This window comes from Boleophthalmus pectinirostris, unplaced genomic scaffold, assembly GCF_026225935.1.
Source record: "Boleophthalmus pectinirostris isolate CB_2022bp ecotype Guang Dong unplaced genomic scaffold, ASM2622593v1 HiC_scaffold_11, whole genome shotgun sequence".
Classification (NCBI taxonomy): domain Eukaryota; kingdom Metazoa; phylum Chordata; class Actinopteri; order Gobiiformes; family Gobiidae; genus Boleophthalmus; species Boleophthalmus pectinirostris.
The window spans coordinates 4,580,496-4,597,161 of NW_026570994.1; the positions used below are offsets into that span (position 1 = coordinate 4,580,496).

The window sequence follows — 16,666 nt, forward strand, 5'->3', positions numbered from 1 at the left end:
TGTTAGCACCAAAAAGTTTCAAACAAACTCAAACAGACTTTGTGTTTGTTGCTGTCTGTGGTGGCTGACCTTGCACTGTATGAAGGGTCTGAGCAGGACGAAGATGGGGATGCGCGTGCGGACGATGAAGTCGATGAAGTCCCAGAAGGCCAGACCGCCCACTTTCCTCAGGGCCATCTCTTTGACCTGGAGACTCAGGCGGTACCACTGGTTACCCAAGGAGCGCTCAAAGCACACCAGCACCACCTTCAGGGCTACAGGAGAAGACAACTATTACTGAGTGATGTTAATTGATTGGATGAGCAGATGTTGGCAAAGTCAGTAGGTAATCATGTGAATTGTTACACACTGACCGAGATAAGCGGCCTGGCTCGTGGACTCGGCTAGCCCCTCTCTCCTCAGGTCCTTGCCCGTGTCTCCTGGCGTGGAGCAGTGAGCTGGGGAGGCGTCCAACATGAAGTTTTTAGTGCGAGACGTGGAGATGATCCGAGGAGGTAGTAGAATGTTAATGACTGTCTGAAGGAGCAGGAAGATCTCAGGAGGCTCGAGATGTGGGCTGTCTGGAATACAAAAGACACAGATATTGATGGACGGGTCTTAAAGGTGCTGCACCTGATTTTTACTGTGTTAAAACCATGAAAGACAGAACTAATTCATCTCAGTTCAACAGTGTGAAGTGCTGTAAATGATATTCCTCACTTCCCTAATGCATTCTGTGTATCCGAATTATTCACAGCAATGACTTCAAAAGAACTTTTCACAACTCTTTGAGACCAGAGCAGTGTTTTACGCTAACGGTAAAGCAAACAACAAACAGCACATTTCCAAGTTTGCTGACTAGTTCTTTGTTACATGACAAAAATCTTGTAATATTTTTTTTAAATTTTGCAATCCCTCATACTTGTGTTTACCTTTGCTTCCAGAGCCCACAGTCAGCACAAAGGGAATGAGCAGATTGAGCAGCATGCCCTCCCGCCGCTCTTGATTGGTGAAAGGGGAGATCACATGACTGAGAGGAAAGTCATCTTTCAAAGCCTGGAAATAAAAACAGACAAAAGTTAAAGTTGTATGCAGCGTTAAGCCCACAGCCCCTTGTGACTGGAGAGTGGAAGACCCTGCCTCTCATCCCTGCATACATTCACCTATCACGTCCATCAGTATGTTTGTAAAAGAATCATTTTTATTACCAAAAGCGCAATTATATTTTTAAAGAAACTGCATTGGAATGTATGTATAGTTTAAATCCAATTTCCAGTGCTCCCATATCAGTACACTTGTTTTAATGTCTGTCTGTGTATTTTAAAAAATTTATTGTTTTTATTGTTTTTAAGCAAAAACACCTCTGTGGAGACCAGAAAAATCAAAAAGTAGAGACAGATTTAAATGTTAATTTCAACTACTCGACACTTTGACCAGATGCATTTACAATATATATGTACTGTCACTAGTGTATCTTTGATTACAAAAAACTACTCCAAACCCAATCTAATCCGAAGTATGTTGACAGAGCCATACCTGTATTTGCAGAGCCACCAGGCGCACCACGGCAGTGCTGAAGGGCAGAGGGGGGGAGAGGTAGGGGCTGAGGTGGAGCAGAGGGAGGCCGTCTGCTACACTGGAGGGCCCCACCACACCCATCACCTAACAACACACACACAGAGGTTAGTCTAAAGAGACAGTAACAGGGACGGGGACAGTAAAAAAAATAAATCTTTGTATACAAAAATAATTAACCGTCTTTTCATTCAACAATAAAATAATTCAACTCAAGCTCATCAGGGAGGCGGGGGCGAGATATCGATAAATATGATATGTCAGAATCCATTTCGTGTTTAAGAAATATCTCAATATATTTTAAATATCGAGATAACGCCCAATCCTAGTTGCTGGTGAAGGGTACTAAAACTACCATCTATTCCATATTATAGTGTGTGTGTGTGTGTGTGAGTGTACATGTTTACCAGATTGACACAGACGTTGATGAGCGAGCGGAGGTGAGGGAGGAAGGAGATGATTGGCTGTCGCTGCAGGGTCAGGCAGATTCCTTCTATCAGGTTACTGGCCGCCTCCCACTCCACCTGTCTCCTATGGCAACCGTGTACGGCACAGCACATGCAGTCACCATTTGAGCAAATATTTACCCATGCACTCTTTGAGATAATAGCACTGATTACAACAATTCTCTTATCATATTTAACACAGACAGATAATTCGAACACATTTTGAATAAGACATTAGAGTAGTACCATATAAAAATGAAAACAACATTTAAAAACATCAAAAGCTCACAGACACTGAAACCGCACATGAAACACTTTGGACCTTTTACCCTTGAGCAGGAAATGGAGACTAACCATATCTGGATGTTTAGTTCATTCTTAGGTTGTTGTATGCCACTAGTATGCTGCAAAATAAACTCAAATCACATGAAATTTGTATATTAAGTAGTTTTGACTAGTTTATATTTGTTGTTTTATATTTATATATACTAAAACATTTGTTTAATTTAATACAATGTGAGGTTGACATATAAAAGAAAAAAAAAAAAAAGACAAAAGAATTTGAAGTAAAAAAAAAAAAAAATAGTCAAAACTACAGAATTTAAGATTTAAATTCAGGTCATTTAGCTTTGATTCCATGTTTTTATTGGATATTGTATTTTACAGTCACTGTAGTGGCTGGTCAGACTGGACCCCTGAGTAAACCTGATGTTTCTGTGTTTGATTTGATGATATAGTACGCACTTACCCAAGAGCTGCACAATAGATTGCAAAAATACAGATATCAAAACTCCATAATGGCTGATCCATTTGTCAGTCACGCCCCTCTGAATTGAGGAAATTCACCCATGAACACACTTACATCTTCATAAAGTATTAGAGAAGTGTGTATTCCAGATTCTGTGCAAGTAAGTTTCACAAAAAGATCATCTGTAGGGAAACCAAAGGGGCGGAGGCAGCACCATGGATCAGATTATATTAGTTTCTGACACTGTGCTGCAACTATTTATTTGGGGAAAAATCTGAGTAAACTGATGTGGTGATGTGATGTGACATTAATAAATTTCTAGTCTAGTTGAAGTACTGGCATGCATCCTATCATGAGACATATATGAACTTTGAATAAATACTTCCAAAAAGTGAATTCAGTATATTCAAAACACATGTATGTGCTGAGGGAAGCTCATGTAGATGTTACCAACCCTGAATATAAACTATTTGTTCATTATGAATTAAGCCTTTGTCCATGCTTTATTAAGGCTAATTAATGGTGATATAATGATATTATTATTGCATCTTTGTAGTAATATTGTGCAGCCCTCCCTTCCTCTTCCACATCCACAACACAGCAGCACTTACAGTACAGCACTTACGGCACAGCAGCGCCACCAGACCAGTGCCAAAGCCTCTACAGACTCTATGGATGTGCACACAGCACTGCACAGCACGTTCACAGCGCCACGACGACACACAGAGAAAGAGAGGTACCAGACCTGGTGCACAGAGCCTGCGGGCGCGCGCACCTGAGCGTGGGCATCTTGTGGATCTTGTTGAACATGCGGTCCAGCCTCTTGAGGATGAGGATGAGGGCGGGCCGCACAGCCTCAGAAGACCAGTCTGTGATGGGCAGCATCTCCATGATGTAGCGGCGCAGACCCCGGCTCTCCATGGTCAGGGTGTCATATGGGGCGAGCTTCAGCAGGGCGTGGGCGATCTCTGCCAGTCTGGAGACAGAGCTATGCTTTTACAACTAAAATAATATGATCAGATTCATATGGTAAGTGGTTAAAAGTGCACTGTGTAGCATTTCTGACGGAGGGCACTCCACATGTTTTTGCTTTGCCTATAATGTTGCACAGTTTCATTAAATGTATGGTCAAAATGGTAAATGGTCATATTTTATACAGCGCTTTTCCACCTTCAAGGCACTCAAAGCTCTTTACATCAAGAAACCACTCACCCATTCAGACACACACTCATACACCAGTGTACACAGACACTTGGGGTTAAGTGTCTTGCCCAGGGACACAACAGCATTCATCTATGGGAGCTGGAATCACAGCAGCCAACCTGTGGGTCAGTGGATTTAATTGCTCAACTGATGATGTTTTATGTCAAGAGCAGGATGAATGTATCCATCACCATGGGCACAAGCAGATCACCAGGCCAAGATACTGCTCAGGTCAAAGAGAATTGGGTTGCCCTTTTTAATGTTACATGTAACGTTTTAATAGAGGTTATTAAGGCAATAGCATTGACACACAAAGACTTTCTAAAAGCAAAAGTGTCCTCTGGTGAAGTTTTCTCTTCATTTGTAAAGTGTTTAACATGTTGCCACCTGCAGCCCCCTGTCCACTGCCTCATCTGTCAGGATTTAATGATTTAGCATGATTCAGCAGACACCTCATAGACATTACATTACAATGGAAATGTTGGAGCTGAGTATCCCTCTAGCTGGCTACCGTTGTGTCTTTTTCTGCTGGGGTAACTGGCTCTGTGCACAATAAGGGGTATCTGAGGACACATCTCCAGGTCTCCAGTTAAAGGTCAGGAGTAAGTGTGCTGTATTTGTAGCCCACAGTGGGTGTTTAGGTGCATAGGGAAAACTCCACACAGAACAACCACATCAGGTCTGAATCAAAATCAGGTCTTTCTTGCAGTGAGGCAACAGTCACTCAGCCACAATATAGGCATACAAAACTGAAATTACATTTGACACAATAGAAATCAGTGGAACTAACAGTCAGTACTCAATAATAGTAGTTGGTGCTAGAGCTGTAAGCTTTAAGCTGTTCGGCTGTTGACTCATATAAAGCTTAAAATGTTTAACAAGAGAAAAGAGAAGGCATCGTGTAAATTATTGAGTGTTTTCAGAGAGAATCAACTTTAATCGCCCTTTTTACAGTTATAAAGAAGATGCTGTGTACTAGCATCTCTCTTTATGTTGAGTTGTCATACTATCTGAATAGATACACAGGGTATATCTTTAGTCAACCAGCAACTTCTTTACTCTATAACTACTCCTTAGTTCTATACTGTGGTTTCAAAAGTACCTGCACATTAATTGAAACTAACAGTACAGATACTAATCAATACTACAGCTCAAAACTGGATACTCCTTTGAGCAGGTATCAATACTAAAAAGTCAGAATGACAGAAATGAACCTTTCCTGAATGTCTTTAGAATGATGCTGAGCTCTATCAGGACAAGTATTAAAGCACATAGACACTATGGAAACCATCCTGCACCACTGAGGATTACACATACGTAAAACCACATGGGAATAAAAGAACTATGATTTAATGTTGAAAATCAGATTCTATTGTCTAAAGAAAGAGTTAAAACAACAACACCATTGTGGTATCAGAATCTGTACTGATTATCGTGCCGTTTAAAAGACAGACCCACCTCATGTGAGACTTGATGTCCAGCAGCTCCAGTGCAGTGACCCTGGGCTCTCCGGCCACGTTTTGCAGGATCTTGAGTCTGGGACCACAGTGTTTGTAGAACTCGGTGCAGATGTTCAGGAGGGACTCTCGGGGACGACGGAACTCCTCCCTGGCGATGCGCTCGTCCAGCTCCTCTCGGGGCATGCCCTGACCCTCCTCCAGCAGGTGCAGGTTGTCCCTATGAAATATTCACACGTTATAGACAAGAATGCACCGTGAAATGGACAGATCAAATAGTTAGTATAGCACTTGAAATGAACTTAAAGGTGCACTGTGTAACTTTTCTGATGGTGGGTCCATCGCCTGGAATGTTCCACAGTATGACATGAAACAGATCTACCTTACATTTATTCAGTTACAGGTGCTCAAAAATACCTATAAAAACAGACATTCTGACTGTGAGTGGGGTCGCCTCTCCACAGATCTGACCTGTAACTTGGTCTGGTTTGGTCTCCATAAAGATAGAAAGGTTTAATACAAACAGAAAACACTCTCTTTCACCTTGCAATGTCATCTAATAATACAGGAAGTGCTCCACTGTGTTCCATACACCTTCACTAAAATAATGGTTGTTGTTAGCTTGAAAACTACCAATACATGACATCACAAGGTGGAACAGAGCACTTTGAGCTGTGTAGATGTAATAAATAACGAATAAATCTTTATTTATGAAGCACTTTTAAAAATAAGGTTTACAAAGTGCCGTACAAGCAGCAATGAACAATACAAGAAGAATAAAAATAGCAAAGAGAAAGCACAAAAACAGACAATGATGCAAACAATTCAATTAAATATAATAAATAAATAAAAAGAAATAAGGACTTTGGAACAGCCACAGGGACCTGCCTGAGGATCTGCGACTGTGGGAGGCTCTGAAACATAACTTGGTGGAAGACCTAAAAGAGCTTTAAATGTGATCAGTAAGATCTTAAAATCGATTCTAAAACACACATGTAGATATACGAATAATAAAGAGTTAATGTGTGAATTAAACAAAACCCACACAAAAAATGCACTTATTTTGTGTAATTTAGAACCTTTAAATATCACTCTTCCCAGGAAAAGTAAAAAAAAAAAAATCTAACTTACAGATGGTAGCTTTAAGCAGCCAGATATTTCTTGTAGATTATAGTTTTAGTTTTTGCAGTGCATGTATCAATGTTTTTCTGTAGACTCTTACCTGGTATTGACGCCTCCTGACATGGCGTGGTTGGCTGTTGTCCCTCCCTTGTGTCCCTGGTCACAGCGGGACATTTGAGGAGCGGTCATGGGCCTAGAACATAAATAATATTCATTTATTCAGGTATTATTATTATTACTACATTATTATTTATGATTACACATTGCTGTCCGTCCTGACCGTGTGAGTGTCTCCGAGCTGTAGAGCAGAGCCTGTAGGGACGTGGCCAGAGCGGCGATAGCAGCGATCTCGTCTCTGGCGGCAGACGCAGACTCCATGGTCACTGTGTTGCTCTTTAACTTCTGCAGGAAACAGGGGACCAGGGCCTCCAGCACCATCAGCATCTGCAGACTGCACACACACACACACACACACACACACACACACACGTTACAACAGGATCAAGTTTAAAATGTAAAAGAGGTAAAAGGTGCAATTTGTCACTTTTCTGGTTTAGAGTCTGACACATGTTTGGTTCCATGGGGATGACATTGTTTTACCTGGTAAGTTTCACTGTATTTGAATTTATTATTATCCCGAGCAGGTGGCAGACCCTCCCCTGAGAACTTACAGTGCACCTTTACATTTTTATGGTCTTCTTTATTTGAGCTTGTATTGACATGATACATTGTACAATTGTTAAAAAAGTCAACCTAACTCTTATTACTAAAACATCTCAAATAGCAACAGAAAGCTCTACAACTTTTTCCAGCTGACAAAATTGAACTTTTTGTTTGCTATGGGACCTACTTGGGTGACTGAGAGATTACAGATATCTTATACAATTTTAAAAATAATGAGTGAATTAAAACATGTTCAAATACTAGAAAATGTACAAATTAAAAATGAAACGCATTTCTTGGAAGTATTTAAAACCTAAAAATTGATCATTGTGGCAACTTTCAGCTTCAGGATCATTCATTAAGTTTGATGAACGTGTATGGATTTTAAAAAGATAATGGATGACTTAAAGTTTGAAATTTTAAGAAATTTTTGATCTGCCGATACCAGATATCAAACATGGCACCAGGGCAGAGACTGAAAATATGATTTATTTCCTCATTTTAAACACAAACAGTATATGGTAAAAATCTAAATCATTAAATGTAACTACAGAACAGCTTTGAAAAAACAAATAAGTCCAATATTAGGAGGTTCTGGGATTGGCCAGTAAAATCATCGTACATACACCAATGTATTGACCAAAATAGGATACTGACTAAACTGATATCTTAATTGCAATATCGGCACTGATATCCGATAACAGTATCACACTCTTGCATCCCTAAGAGGTGGGACTAAGTCGTCATTTTGCAAGTGTCAAGTAAGTCTCAAGTCTTTGAGTCCAAGTCAAGTCACAAGTTAAATACAGGCAAGTCCAAGTCGAGTCTCGAGTCACTGGCCCATAAGTCCAAGTCAAGTCCAAGTCGTCTGCTTTGAGCTTCAAGTCATTTCAAGTCTTTAAATCTAAGTACCAACTTGTACTAAAAAGTCATATTATATTTATATATGAGTATTTACAAAAGAGTTGTAGAAATGCATTTTTTTCCTTTTTAAATGTCTTATGAAGATCTTAATGTGAATCATTACGGTCAGAATAGAAAGAATTCAGATTTAAAAGTGCTTAATAATAGTTATTTTGTCATGTAGTCTCCACTGAAATGGAAGGATCATGTTCCCTCTGTTTTACTGTATTGTTCTGTATATTACTGTAGAACAATTGATGACACCAGATCACAGTACTTCAGTTCCATCCAAAGTAACAGAGAAGTGGGAGGGACATGTTTCAGTTTGTTCCTGTAAAATTCAGTACAGCATTTATCAAATGCAAAGAGAAAAATATTTTCTAAAAACATATTTTTTTAGGAGAAGCATCAAGTCTTCTCAAGTCAAGTCAAGTCTTAAGCCACTGACCTTTAAGTCCAAGTCAAGTCCCAAGTCCTAAAAATAGTGACTCAAGTCTGACTCGAGTCCAAGTCACGAATTACAAGTCCCCAACACTGACATCCCTACATACAATCTCCAAAACCAAAAGAGCCACACAATGACATAAACACATTTTGACAAACATTAGCTCAGTAAATTTACCATGAAGAATCTAATTTATCCAACATCCACGTTTTAACTTTTGAAGACAGCAGATACTGGAGTTGAAAAAGTGTAATGAGCCCCCCCTTTGTCTCTTACCTTCTGAAAGACTCTGGGGCGTAAGCGACAACTGTGACGCAGTTTGATGGCCTCACTGATGGAGAAGGCCAGGTCCTCATTCCCGTAACAGAAATCTGCATAAGATAACACAACTGTTTAATGACTTTCAACATAAAACCCATACAGAAATCTTTTTTTTACTCCAGTGAGACCAACCTAAAGATCGCAGTGGTTTCTCAGCTTTGACGAGCTCCAGGGCGTCCAGAGCGTCTTGAGTCTCCCCTTCCAGAGACACCAGCAGGTCGAACAGACACTGGGCGGACACACCTTTGGACAGGCCTGTGCTGGTGCTGGTCTGTGGGGACAGTATGTAATATGTAGTTTAGGTTCATTTGAATGTCCATGTGATGTCAGTGTGGGTGCACATACGGTGAACTCCAGCAGGGGGGCGACGCTGGCGAAGAGCTGCAGGATGAAGGGTTTGCGGTGGAGGATGTAGAACTGTCGGCAGCAGAACTCGATGCCCTGGCGCAGTAAAGGGTTACTCTCATAGTCTGCATACACCTACAACACAACAAATGTATGGATCACCTTAAGTCATATCACAAGAACATGATAAATATTTAGAATTATAATGGGTATTTTACTTATATTATCAAGCAGGTAAACTGGGCTCAAATGCAACACAAGTATACAAAAACAAAATCTTAGTTTAATAACAGAAAGTGTCCTATAACAGGTAATATGTTTAACATGACAAATCAGAGTGAAAACACAACAGAGGAACATATGATTATCAAATGTGAATGAAAATATCTTCCAAAAACTGGGAATTAATACTGGTGGGATTAAACTCAGACAGGTACTATAAACAGGAATAAAGCAGAATGCACAAAATCCAAACAACCGAATACAAGATCAGAGTTTCAGAGAGCCTGAGTGTAAATCTTCACAGGTTAATAATCTAGCAAAAACTGAGTGAGGAAGAGGAGTATATATATAGACGACCCTGGACTGATTGGGGAATGAGAAGCTGCTGTAGGAAAAGGAGGGAGGAAGCAAAAGGAGGACCGGAACAGACGGAGCTGGACTGGGGAAAACATGCAAACAAAGGGCAGAACCGTGACAATACTGGGCTTTTAACTGCTAACACATAACATATTTAGATCACCGTGTTACCGATTATTGTTTTCAGAATGCTATATTCATCAAACACAACATATGAACATGTTTTATAAGTTTTACGTGAGTGCCTCCTCCCCTTTCAGAGCACTATCACAACACAATCACTGTGCTTCCTGCTAATGAAACTACTGCACATCAAATCAGGTTTATCAAGTTGTGTGTACAGTTTTGTATCATGTTTTTGTACATTTATTGAAAATTGTGGTGTGGGAGCATGAGTGATGTAGGCTTATGGGCGGAGCTTTGTACAGAATCTTACAGCCAGACGGTTTGAATAGGGCCCAGGAGAGATCACTAAAAAGATTTTGTATAATACCCTCTCTTAAACATCATTTTACATAAGATCTGTGACAGACCTGCAGCATGGTGGGCAGGATCCACTGGTAGCCGCTGAGGGAGAACAGGTGGTTGAAGTGCACGGCCGTGTTGATGGCAGTAGCGGTGTACTGCCTGAGGAGGGAGCTGTCCTCCGGGTGCAGCAGCAGAGCTCCGTTGAAGACATTGAGGAAGAGCATCATCTCGTCTCCCCAGGGGTACTCACTGGGCATGCCCAGAAACATCTCCTCCAGGAGTTTGATCCACAGCACCTTGTGCAGGGTGTCCAGGCCAAACAGCTCTTTGCCTAAGACACAGATGCAAAGGATATTTCAAGATTTACATTTGATTATTCCACAAAATACATATTTACTAATAAGCATTACTTTACTGTCTGTAATCGACCTATTATTATGCAAATCATCCGATAATATCATGGCAAATCTTTGGATGTACTATTTCAGTGCATGTCCTTTCACTGTAATGTAATGCAAGTGTATTTTTCATGTGAAGTGACTAAGGCTGGCACGGGGTATTGGATAATATGTACAGGATTTTTTAAAGTAATTTTAATAGAGATAAAATTATTTATTTAGCTTTGAGTGATTTTGACTAGTTCAGAGTTTATTTAATCATTAGACCCATTAGTGTTTACTTTAATCCTTGATGGGGGTGTTCAAAAATATCTAAATATTGTATTGTTTAATGTGATTATACAGTATTGATATCATGTCGATATATCGCCTAGAGTATTTTTTGGTATATTTTACAAAATAATTTTCTTACAGCTGCAGTTTTGTTGCTTGTTCTGAAATAAGAGGGAAACTCGTTTATGTGACACATTTGACATTGTCATTGTTTTGATGATTAAAATGGGTGTGTTTCATATGTTAACAAAGACTTTTAGTATCACAGACATGATTTAGCCTTTATTTTTTCTTGAACTGTAGGCCTATCGAATCAATTTGAAATATATGGTATCGACTCGAAAGCTCACTGTATCAAGCAGTGGTCTACGTACTGGTAGGTACGTACCATATGAACAACTCCTTAATGATACCCACTAATGCTTGAATTGATTATTTACAACCTTGTATTACTTTGTTTATGGCAGATGGCTTTTCATTTGTTTGAAAACAAGAAAAAACAACAACTTCAGAATCAGAATTGAATATCCTGAAACAAGTTTCTTATAAAAAGTAAAAATACAACAATGTATGAAATATTATCTTAACAAAATGAATATCTCAACTCATGTTTAACTAAAGTAGATAGTTTTAACCTTAAGGCAAAGAGATTCAGAGGTAGGTGTTTTAAGTTCAGTTATATTTACATTTACTTAGTTGACTTTGAAAAATGACACTTGTGGGAGTGAAATAGATTGTGTTCTATTCTGACAGCCTCCCTGCTCTGGCCTCTCACCTTGTGGCTCATTGAAGAGGGAGAACTCGGCGTCGATGGCGGTGCGGGGGAACGAGGGCAACCGGAGCAGGTCCTCCTGGAGCAGGGACACGTGGGACTGTTTGTGCACCGCGGGCATGTTCTGAGTCAGAGAGATCAGGAACAACACTCTGCCCACCTCCTCCAGCTTACGAGAGAACACCTACACAAACACAACATCACAACAGAGACACCATCAGAACTCTGAAACACATCCATCCATCTGTCCATCTATCCATCCATCCATCCATCCATCCATCTATCATCTATCTATCCATCCATCTATCATCTATCTATCCATCTATCATCCATCCATCTATCATCTATCTATCCATCTATCATCCATCTATCATCCATCTATCCATTCACCTATCATCCATCTATCATCCATCTATCTATCCATCCATCTATCATCTATCTATCCATCTATCATCTATCCATCTATCATCCATCTATCCATCTATCATCCATCTATCATCCATCTATCATATCACATCTATCATCCATCTATCATCCATCTATCATCCATCTATCATCCATCTATCATTCTATCATCATCTATCATCCATCTATCATTCACCTATCATCCATCTATCATCCATCTATCATTCACCTATCATCCATCTATCATCCATCTATCATTCCATCTATCATTCACTATCATCCATCTATCCATCCATTCTATCATTCACCTATCATCCATCTATCATCCATCTATCATTCACCTATCATCCATCTCATCCATCCATCCATCTATCATTCACCTATCATCCATCTATCATCCATCTATCATTCATCTATCATCCATCTATCATCCATCTATCCATTCATCTCATCATCTATCCATCCATCTATCCATCATCTATCCTCCATCTATCCATCTATCTATCATCCATCCATCTATCATCATCTATCCATCATCATCTATCCATCCATCCATCTATCCATCTATCCTATCCATCTATCCATCTATCCATTCATCCATCTATCATCTATCATCCATCTATCTCCATCTATCCATCATCTATCTCATCTATCTATCTATCTATCTATCTATATCCATCATCCTATCCATCCATCTATCCATCCATCTATCATCATCCATCTATCATCCATCCATCCATCCTCCATCTATCCATCATCATCTATCCATCCATCTATCCATCATCTATCCATCCATCTATCTATCCATCTATCCATCTATCCATCTATCCATTCATCCTATCATCCATCTATCCATCCATCTATCATCCATCTATCCATCCATCAATCTATATCTATCCATCCATCTATCATCTATCCATCTATCCTCCATCTATCCATCTATCATCCATCTATCTATCCATCTATCTATCTATCTATCTATCCTCTATGCTCCATCTATCTATCATCCATCTATCCATCATCTATCTATCCATCTATCCTCTATCTATCCATCCATCTATCCATCTATCTATCCATCTATCCTCTATCCTCCATCTATCCATCCATCTATCTATCATCTATCCATCCATCCATCATCTATCCTCCATCTATCCATCCATCTATCATCTATCCATTTATCCCCCATCTATCCATCCTCTATCCATCCATCTATCCATCCATCTATCATCATTCACCTATCATCCATCTATCCATCCATCTATCATCCATCTATCCTCCATCTATCCATCTCATCATCTATCCATCCATCTATCCATCCATCTATCCATCCTCTATCCATCCATCCTATCTATCCATCTATCTATCTATCTATCTATCTATCTATCTATCTATCTATCTATCTATCTATCTATCTATCTATCTATCTATCTATCTATCTATCTATCTATCTATCTATCTATCCATACATCCATTCATCCATCTAGTGAAAGTGAAACTGATCTGTTTATTTATTTATTTATTTGGTTTAATTTTTCTTTCATCAAAAATTCCGACATAAAGTTAGGACCTGTTTCTGGATGAGCTCCTGGCCTTTATCAGGGAGCATGTGGACCAGGTTGAGCTGAGGAGACACAGACCTCCGGAACGGGTAGATGTCCCTCACGTAAGTCTGAAAGAGAGAGGGAAATATTACTTCAATCATTATAGTTCGTTAAAAAAATGTAGATTTATATGATGATTTTACCTTGGAGTAGTGAATCAGGTTCCACCGTTTGTCCATGAGGAAGTAGTGAGCAGACCGGGCTTCAGGAATATTGAAAAATTCCAGACACTCCTAAATGAAGAAAATACACAAATTATTTAGACATTTTAAACTTTGCAATTTGGTTATATAACATAAACTTGAAATAAATACTTACTTTGAGCAGTGCTTCAAACTGGGTGTCCTCGTGCACGGGGAGTTGTGTTGGGATGTCACATTCATTTTGCCCATGGACCACCAGTGTCTTAGTCCCTGCAATAACAGCAACATCAAAAACAAACTGAAAAAAGCACTGAAACTTGTTCAGTGCAAATGTTATTAATATTTTAATTACTCAAAAAATAGTATGGATTCAGCGATTTTATAATTTTAAACACGTAAAAATATAATACAAACAATGGGCCTCATTCATGAAACATTCTTATGAACAATGGTGGTCTTCTAACTGCTCTGTAGGAACAAATCCTACGAACACTCAGCACTCATAAGAACAAAAATTGTACTGTTTTAGAATATTATCATTCTGATAAGGCAACTAAAAATTCTAATTCCTCCGTGATTGTAAGTGATATATTTTTTTAAATAATTTCCTAATTTCCTAATAATAAACATATGACTGTGTGATCCAATAATATTTATGAAGCCTTTTTTTATACAGGCTGCAGTGAGCCTCAGTCTGTCCCAGCCCCAGTGCCTCCATATGGGCCACTATCACTGCCCTGTGCCATGGACGTTGAAAACACATAAAACACTTTGTGATCACCTAATAACATCACAAAAAATAGCAAAGCGTTTGAGCTTTGGAGAGGGAGAGAGACTAAATATGCAGGTCTACTCAAACATGCACAACTTCAAAAAAACACATCTCTAAGTATGTTATTGATAGTAAATTATAACATTATTTCAAAGGTGCACTGTGTAACTTTCTGGTGGTGCTTCACTTGCTTGTCTCTATGGTGATGTTACTGTTGTGTCTGGAATATCCCAGTGTGGGATTAAACATATCCATCTTGCATTTACTCAATAGCATGGCTTTTTATGTCCCTAAAAACTTGCATTCTGGCTGTGAGTGGGCTTGCCCCTCCACAGATCTGACTCATGTAACTTGTAAGGATACACAGATTCAGCTTTTTCAGTTCCAATACCAATACTGTCTCTTTAACTATGTGCCGATACCTGATATTAAATGATATCAGTGCAGAGCCAGCATTGATATCCTTAAAACTAAGAATACACAGGGACACAGCTCTCAAAACTGGGACTGTCCCGGGTAAATAGGGACGTTTGGTCAACGTACCATGGAGACAAGCAGGTGACACACCCTCCACCAGAAAGGTTACACAGTGCACCTTTAAGAAGTACATTTAGGAGTCACTGGGACTGTTAGTTGCTCAGTAGTAGCGGTAGAGTGACTGACCGGGCATGGAGGCGGTGACCAGCAGCTTGACCTCACACTGCTCCTTCTTCATGGTCTGCTTGAGATCTTTGAAGAAGAGTCCCTCCACGTACCGCACCACCTCCCACAGGAACGTGAGCGTGGCGGAGATGGCGTCCATGCCCCACTCGCACGGCGTCCTCACGAAGTACATGATCAAGCCCACCTGAGGTAAACAACAGCACGAGGGAACGCAAAAACAATGTAGACAAGTCGATACTGGGGTTCACCAAATGCTCGTAGGTAAACAGAGATCTAGCAACATCAAATAAATACACACAATGGTTGCATTATACCTCCTGAATCCCTATACAATATGCTATACATGACTTAACAGTATTGCAGGGGTAAAAAGTAACTAATTACAGATACTCACATTACTATAACTGAGCAGATTTGTTCAGAATTGCACTTTTGAGTAGATTTTTAAACCATACCAGATGCTCATAGGTAAACAGAGATCTAGCAACATAAAATAAATAATAATATTTTTTTTCATAGGAAATTGCAGAAAATGGTTGCACTGAACCTCCTGAATGACTATACAATATCCTATACATCACTGTTTACCAAAAAGACTGGGATTTATAGATTTTTTTGGGTCGCCTTGTCTTAATCTGCATGTAGTTCTGCAATATACAGTTCTGACAGATGTTCAAATGTTAAGACATGTTTTGAATAATTTCTCATCTTTTTGTAATTATTTTATTGACTGTTTTGTTTCAGTATTGCTGGTTCAACTGAATGTTGAAAAGAACAAGAAATGTTCTACATTTATTGTCCAAACAAGGTGAATTATGGATCCTTTTATTGCTGCTTCAATGACTGTTTTTCATTGTTTCAAACTTGAGTAATACTAATTGTTCAGAGACACGATCACTCAGTCAACAATAAAACATCCCCATTAACATTCAGTAATGGGCAAATCCATCTTTATTTTGTGATTTATGAATAATGTCTATCGACTTGAGTCGTAAAGTTTTGTGACATTTAAAATATGGGAAAAAAAGTTTGGGAAACACTGCTGTACATGACTTATTGCAGAGGTGGAAAGTAACTAACTACAGATACTCACATTACTGAGTAGATTTGTTCAGAAGATTAAAAACTACTCCAGATGTACTCCAAAGTAGATTTTTAAATATGTCTTTGTTATTGAGTATAATACGCAAATAGAAAATAGCTGTATTTAAATCATACAATGTATTTTATTTATTTTACTTATGTACTGCTATTTTATGATTTTTATGGTTTTGTTTGCTATTTGCTCTGCTATTTGATTTGACTGGTTTTATTGTTACTGTATGACCAAATTTTTAGCAGTTTACCTTTTTGTTATGTTCTCTTATTTTCTGATCTCTGTGCAG

The 16,666-nt window shown here is 39.1% G+C and overlaps 1 protein-coding gene across 1 annotated transcript in view; it reads right to left on the bottom strand.

Moving 5' to 3' along the window:
• LOC110170912 (unc-80 homolog, NALCN channel complex subunit) overlaps positions 1-16,666 on the bottom strand; it is a 104,147-nt gene that overhangs the window by 11,198 nt on the left and 76,283 nt on the right. The window contains 19 exon segments of the mRNA XM_055166707.1: positions 70-254; positions 354-560; positions 912-1,035; positions 1,516-1,641; positions 1,962-2,085; positions 3,494-3,724; positions 5,410-5,628; positions 6,631-6,723; positions 6,811-6,981; positions 8,818-8,859; positions 8,861-8,912; positions 8,995-9,133; positions 9,208-9,342; positions 10,320-10,585; positions 11,701-11,881; positions 13,670-13,771; positions 13,847-13,936; positions 14,022-14,116; positions 15,282-15,465. Of these exon segments, the coding sequence (XP_055022682.1) occupies positions 70-254; positions 354-560; positions 912-1,035; positions 1,516-1,641; positions 1,962-2,085; positions 3,494-3,724; positions 5,410-5,628; positions 6,631-6,723; positions 6,811-6,981; positions 8,818-8,859; positions 8,861-8,912; positions 8,995-9,133; positions 9,208-9,342; positions 10,320-10,585; positions 11,701-11,881; positions 13,670-13,771; positions 13,847-13,936; positions 14,022-14,116; positions 15,282-15,465 (2,766 nt within the window).